At 32.0% G+C, this 8,086-nt stretch overlaps 1 protein-coding gene across 1 annotated transcript in view; it reads left to right on the top strand.

The window, feature by feature from the left end:
• Nucleotides 1-2,213, top strand: part of HELRODRAFT_158535 (hypothetical protein) — a gene marked incomplete at both ends in the record, with an annotated part of 5,124 nt that extends 2,911 nt beyond the window's left edge. Inside the window, one exon of the mRNA XM_009010583.1 lies at nucleotides 2,002-2,213. Coding sequence (XP_009008831.1) covers nucleotides 2,002-2,213 — 212 coding nt within the window. The remainder of the gene's footprint in view (nucleotides 1-2,001) is intronic.
• Nucleotides 2,214-8,086: the final 5,873 nt, after the last annotated feature.

Below are 8,086 nucleotides of genomic sequence, written 5' to 3'. Positions count from 1 at the left end.
GAAGGGAGGCATTCGTCCAATGTCACTCCTATTCACACGTTACGACCAGACATTGCCATTTTGAGGGGCAATAAGATTGAAATATTAGAACTGACGATATGCCATGACATTAATCTAATTTCATCGAAACAATATAAACAACAAAAATATAAAAATTTAAATGCATATCTAAATAAAGAATATAAAGATTGTTCTATAATAATTAATACATTTGAATTGTCGCCAATTGGTTTATGTAATAATTTTAATCTATCGATATTTAAATTTACATGGTCAATACCATTTAACTTTAAATTAATAAACAGTGTTATTAGCTCGTCATATGGAATTTATTGTGACAGAAACATTGCCTAATGCTATTTTAAATATAACTTACACCCATGCACTTGTCATTGGCAATGAGGATGGGTGGATCGTACATTTGATTATTTTTATTCTATTGATTATTTTTATTCTATTCATTTTAACATTTTAGTTACAATTTATTATCTTAATATCTTATAGTTTCATTGTGTCGATTGGATAAATAAAATATGTTCACATTATTATCATCGCTGTGGTTCTTCTTGCTTCTTGTGATGATGTTCCATTTGCAAGTGATATTTGCGCTGTGGGTTGTGGCGTTGGTATCTACAGTGTTGGGACTGTTGTTGTTGTTATTGTTGATGTTGTTGTTGTTGATGTTGTTGTTGATGTTGTTGTTGATGTTGTTGTTGGTGTTGCTGATGTTGTTGTTAGGGTTGTCACTATTGATGATGTTCCAATTGCAACTGATATTTGCGCTGTGGGTTGTAGCATTGGTATCTACAGTGTTGGCACTGTTGTTGTTGATGTTATTGTTGATGTTGTTGTTGATGTTGGTGTTGTTGATGTTGTTGTTAAAGTTGTATTATTAAGTTGTATCACTATTGGTATGATTGTTGTTTACATCATCAATATTGTTGGTGATAACATTGTTATAATTATTGCTGTTGTCGTAATTGTTGTTGTTATAATTATGATTGTTGTTTTTATTTAGTAGTCTATTTGAAGGTAGAATGTTGTTAGACTGTACTTGAATGTTCATGGAGGGATTTTTGTTTTGTATGAAAATTGATTCAGCTATTTTCAGCTATTTTCACAGCGCAAATATCACTTGCAAATGGAACATCATCACAAGAAGCAAGAAGAACCACAGCGATGATAATAATAATAATAACGTTAACAATAATAATAATAATAATAACGTTTTTAAATATTGTCAAAATAATATTAATAATATGTAGTTAATTAAATAATTTAATTCGCGCTTCTCGGCTGAGCGTTAATATTTACCTAAACAACCATAATATAAACAATCTTGCCGTTAAAATTTTTAAAAATCGCGTTTTATATTGTTTATAGTTATTAAATTTATTTTATTGGTTTTCTGTTTTAATTAAATAATTTATATAAATTAATAATTACTTGTTCCTTTATATCAAATATCTTACATACCTTATATATAATGCACTGAAGATGAGTTATTTATAACTCGAAATAGCTATTTGCAAATTTATTCAATAAAAATTTTTTAAAAAACAATAAAATGTCTAATTTCTCTGAAATTAATAAATTAAAAAGAAATATAAAAAAGTTGAACAATGTTGAAAGTAGTGTTGAATTTTTGAAATGTTGCGTTAACAACAGTCTGTTTATATATATATATATATATATATATATATATATATATATATATATATATATATATATATATATATGCATATGCTGGTAGAAGACCGAATTTTTGACAATATGTAATAAATTCCACCGATTTATTAGTGTTTATCAACTTATATTCTAATTTTTCAATTTGTCTTAGTAAATTTTTATCAACAAAATTGAGACTGTTTAAAATTGAAACTTTATTTTCCTTAACAAACATTTTACCAAAAATATTGCATATAGATCTATTTCGACGTTAAGCCGTCATTGTCAATGCATTATTTATTAATTAGTATTATTATAGTTTTAATATCGCAGAAGCCATGTTCATCGAATCTGAAAAACCTTCCATCAACATCCAACAACGAATCACAACAACACTTCCAACTCGAAGAATGAACAACAATAACGTTCATCGGATCAACCAGCAATCTAACAATGATAATAACAACACCATCAACAACAACAGCAATAATAATAATGTGAACTCTTATTTTCAGAAAACATCAAGGCAAATCAAAATAAAATAAAAAATATAGCAGAATTAATGTAGCGGGTTCTTAGCGGCAAGGTTGAGACGTAGACACAAATAAAAAAAAATGTTATTCTGTAAACTAAAACTATACCAATAATATACAACGTCAATAAAGAAAACCAAATAAAAGTTAAAGTTCGAGGTTAGTATGCAGACTTGTTCCTGCCAGTGCTGTGACCACGTACGAGCGGATACTGTTTCAACTTCTTCACTTGAGAACCATGTAGAATCCTTCGAACACTGGTGTTATGTGAGGTTGACTTCTTCGGTTCCAGCCGTCTTCTGCACCAATATTGCACCACCTGTGCTTTACCCAACCGACAAACGTTGATGTTACGTTGAAAGGCAACTACTTCGTTCGCCACCCTCCAACGCAACAGATACACTTTGTTCGCTACCTTACGTTTGTCGTCGTTGAGCTCGTAACAACCCCGTACCGTATTTCCAGCTCTCCCGTATAACCACTGAATAACTACCACCCACGTACCAACAAATGAAACTTCTCTCAATAATATCTTACCAACCAACAGCTACTTCACCAACCACGTTTGCGTGTCCAATTTCTCACCAACAAAAACGCCAACTCTACCAACTAAGTTTCTACAATGAAATTAACCAACTCTACCAACTAATTTTCTACAATGAAATTAACCAACTCTACCAACTAATTTTCTACAATAAAAAATAAACTTTCTTTCTGTCTGACGAGACCGGCCTTTATTTACACCACGCGCCGTCCTACCTCGCAGCAATAATATAATTAAATGATGCGGCGCTCAACATCTACCCTTGAACCGTGACAATTAAATTTTAATGCACGATCCTCCTATGCTCATTGTCAGTGACAGGTGTATGAGAGTATAAAATATATTTAAAGCATAGTATTTTACGCAACGCCAGCATGAACGAGACACGTGGTGGTGGAATGACAGTGTACAAAATGCAATAGCTGAAAAAAAAGCTGCATACAAGCAATGGCAAAAATCAAAGTCTGTTGATGACCATAAAATTTTCCGTGAGAAGAACAATTATGCAAGACGTCAAGTCGCACTGGCTGGCTCGGACAGATCAGTGCAGAGAGTGGCTCACTAAAAGCAAAGGTGAACAAATGAAATCTCTGTATTGTATAGCAAAACAGGCAAAGCGTACGAAAAAAGACATAGTAGTGCTTCATGTATCAAAAACCTCAAAAATGAGATGGTTCATGAACAAGGATGAAATCAAGCTACAGTGGAAAAATTATTTCAATCGTCGGTTAAATGAAACAAATCCCATCAATGTCAACTTTGACGCTCCACCCATCAAAGGTCTGATTCCAGACATCACTGTAGAGGAGCTTACAAAAGCTCTGAAAGCTATGAAGGATGGAAAGGCAGCAGGGCCCTCTGGACTCATAAATGACATTATCAAAGCATTTGGTACTGCAGGTATCCAAACGTTACTACAACTTTGCCGGGAATCTTGAGAAATTGCTCAATGCCGACTGAATGAAACTATTTGGTTTCCTAGAGGGGAAATCAACAATTGATGCAATTCGCATCCTTCGGCAACTGCAAGAGAAGTACCTCGCAAAGCATCAACAGCTATTACACATTTTTGTAGACCTTAAAAAAGCATTTGATCGAGTTCCCGTGAAGCAATCAGGTGGAATCTACGTCGACAACTCATTCCAGAATATCTTGTTCGACTTGTGATGGAAATGTATAAGAATACTAAGACTTTCGTCAGCACAGCGGTAGGAAACACAGATGCATTTGACATCGGCGTTGGAGTTAACCAAGGCTCGATTTTCAGTCCACTACTATTTATAACTGTGATGGAAGAAATCACAAAATCATTACGCACTGGTGACATTTTGAATCTAATATATGCTGATGATAGTGTTTTAACAGCCACGTCTGAGCAGAATGCAGCACAGATGTTTGAACATTGGAACACCAGACTGGCCGATTATGGATTCAAAGTCAACGTCAGCAAAACCAAAGCAATGAATACTGGTGAACCTATTCAATCCACAGCTACTGGACGATGGCCCTGTTCAGTTTGTAAAGCTGGTGTAGGTAACAATTCAATCAAATGTCAGCAATGTAACCAGTGGTTTCACAAACGTTGTTCAATAATAGTTGGTAATTTATCTAAAGTGTCCAATTTTGTTTGTCCTGTTTGAATCAATCTACAACAATAAATTCGAAATAGCAATGTTTTTGAAGCCATTAAGGTAAAGAAAGTCACATCGTTTCAATATCTAGGGGATGTTCTAGATTGTACTGGAACAGCTGAAGCTGCCGTTCGAGCCTGGAATAAATGGCATCTCCTTGCCTTTATATTGATGCGGCGTGACATCCCACTACCACTACGATCAAGACTTTATAAATCTGTGATACGTCCGGTGTTGATATATGGTGCAGAAACATGGCCAATGACAACCAAACTGGAACAACAACTTCACCGAACCGATTTAAAAATGCTCCGATGGATGCAACAACTTAGTTTGAAGGACCACATCAAATCTACCGAAATCCTGCGTCGTGCTGGTTTAGATGATATAAAGGACGAATGCTGGCAACACCGTCTGCGGTGGTTTGGTCATGTCAAACGAAGTGGAAACAGTGCCATAACTTTTCTTGCATATGTTGAAATACCTGCCAAAGGCCGTCCAAAGAAATCCTGGTCGCAAACAATACAATCGAGCAAGACGTGAAAGCTCTAAATTCAAATGAAATGGCTACAACTGATCGCCTAATTTGGCGCAAAAAATTGATGGCAAAGAAAACAACGTCCTACCTCGGAAAAACTGGGTCTCTTAACGCTAAACGATGATTGATTGATATATATATATATTTATATATACATATATATATTGCTTCAACATATATTCATATATATATATATATATATATATATATATATATATATATATATGTATATATATAAGCATGCTATGGCGGCCGAACGAGTTACACGTGTTTCTGAAATTGTTTGTTATTTGTTGAATAATTTTGACAAACTCGATAATTTAAAGTTTTTGAATATTGTCGAAGAATTTTATAATGTTGAGAATATAAAAAGTGGAAAAAAACTTTTAAACTTAGATTTGGAAACTTTAGATAAAGGTAAAATTAAATCCACGCAACGTGGTAATGGTAAGCATGAAATATTTCTGGAGTTAGTTGAACTTGTTAAATGTTTTAATTCTGTAAATTCTTAACTTAAACCTACATTTGTTGCTGCAAACCTTCAGAAAATTCCTCAAGTTAACATTGAATATTTTATAAATATGTTTAATGAAAAATTGAAAGATATGGAAAATTTCTTCAACGTGCATAAGTCTGAATTAGTTTCTATTGTAAATAATCTAAACATAAAATTAAGCGCGAATGATACAACTCGGAGTGACTTTGTAAATATCTCTGATAATAATATATTTAATAAAAACACTTTAAAGCCAATTTCTAAACCTATTTCTACTTGGGCTGATAAACCACTTGTTAGTCAAACTGAAGCTGACGAATCTGCTACGGATAACGATAGCAACTTCATTGAAGTCTCAAGTAAGAGAAATAAACGAAAAAAGATGTAATTTCACCAATTAAACAGTTAACTAAAGACCCAGATTCAAGAAAAAATAAAATTTTTGGTTCGTCCACTTCTTCCAAATTAAGAGCTTCGAAGGATACTTTTTCTGCTCGTGTTGTATCAAATAAAAGTTTAGCTCGTCTGAACTCCGTTTTATCTAATTTTGACTGGAGTTGTTTAAATCAATTTACCGATTTAAACAAATATACTTCATCATTTATTAATTTTTTTACTGATTTCATTAACAAAACATGTCCCATCCGCAAAATGAGATCTTGTAAAATCAAAAATCCGTTACTAACAAAGGGTATCCTTAAATCATTCAAAGTTAAATCTAAATTATATAAATTGTATATTAAAAATCCTTCTGAACTTAATTTTAAAATTTATAAAAAATATCGTAATAAATTAAATAAATTAGTTATTATTTCTGAAAAAATTACTATAGTGATATATTTGAAAAAAATAAAAACAATACAAAAGTAATTTGGCAATATATTAATAAATTAATTAGATCCCGACCCAATAATTCTATCAGTGAAATAAATGTAGATGGTTTGATGATAGATAATCCGAAAAATATATGTAAAGCATATAAATTAAATAAATTAGTTATTATTTCTGAAAAAATTACTATAGTGATATATTTGAAAAAAATAAAAACAATACAAAAGTAATTTGGCAATATATTAATAAATTAATTAGATCCCGACCCAATAATTCTATCAGTGAAATAAATGTAGATGGTTTGATGATAGATAATCCGAAAAATATATGTAAAGCATTCAATAATTATTTTACCTCTATTATTAAACACAATGATGGTTCTCAAAGTAATATTTTTTTGGACAATATTTCCTCAAATTTTACCGTAAACTCTTTTTATTTGGATTTAGTTGATAATGATGAAATTCTTGGACATGTCAATGATTTGAAGTGTTCTCATTCATCAAGCCATTCTTTTTTCATCAAAAAAACAATATATAACATTATTGATCCACTTAGTCATATTATTAATCAATCATTTGCCACCGGTATGTTTCCTGATCTTTTTAAGATTGCTAAAGTTATTCCCTTGCATAAAAATGGTCCCACTAATCTGCTGTCCAATTATCAACCAATTTCAATTCTACCATCTTTGTCAAAAATCTTAGAAAAAATCAAGTCAAATCGTTTAAATAATTATTTGAAACATATCAAATTTTTCAATGATTCTCAATATGGATTTAGAAAATGTAGATCTACTGAGTTGGCATTGTTAGATCTTGTTGAGAGAATTCTTAGTAAAATGGAAGATAAGTCGATAACTATTGGGTTATTTTTAGATCTATCTAAAGCGTTTGATTCTATCAATCATGCGTTATTGTTAAGGAAATTATATTCTCTTGGTATTCGTGGAGTACAACACAGATGGTTTGAAAGTTATCTATCAAATCGTAAACAATATGTAGCTTTGGGTAATCATCGGTCATCGAATGTTTTGATTAAATTTGGTGTCCCGCAAGGCTCAGTTTTGGAGCCTTTGTTATTTTTAATTTTTATAAATGATTTATCCACTGTCAGTAAATCACTTGAAAGTATATTGTTTGCTGATGATACCACTATTTTATGTTCTGGGAAAGACATTAATACTGTGGTCAATACATTTAACACTGAAATGGAAAAAATATGCAGTTGGTTTAAATCAAATGACTTAAATATAAAATATAAAAAAAACAAACTATATGATTTTTGGTTCTAAGATTGTTTGTAATGGAAATTGTTCCATTACATGGTCACGTGGGCCAGTTACTAGCACAAAGCACGTGTGCTTACCTAGGGGAGAGCGCCGTATGGTCACGTGGGTTGGCTACTAGACCAAAGTACAAGCGCTTACCTAGGAGAGAGCACTGTGCAAGTCTATAAATAGCCTGCGCAAATGAGTTAAGCCTTTTTTCTTTTCTGCGGCTCTTGTGCCTGAGTCGACATTAGTAAGTTGGTTATTGTATCGTTGCATTTTCGTTAATTTGGTTTATTCGATTAATTATTTAGTTAGGTTTTAATAAAGGAGGATTAATAATATATCTGTCGTTGCGTTTAGTTAATATCGAACCCGTTACATTGGTACCAGAAGTGGGGTAGTTATTTAATTGGTGTACGACAATAATTGATTAATTAAATAACTAATAGGACGTTTTGACATTTATATGAAAAGATTAATAAAACACTTAGTTATAAGTTATTACATTTGTTGTACGTTTGTTGTAAGTTGAGAATTCAAAATTATAATGGATCGATTGACGAAGATGANAC

This window comes from Helobdella robusta (assembly GCF_000326865.2).
Source record: "Helobdella robusta unplaced genomic scaffold HELROscaffold_1, whole genome shotgun sequence".
Taxonomy (NCBI): Eukaryota; Metazoa; Annelida; class Clitellata; order Rhynchobdellida; family Glossiphoniidae; genus Helobdella; species Helobdella robusta.
This window is presented reverse-complemented; position numbering and strand designations above follow the sequence as displayed.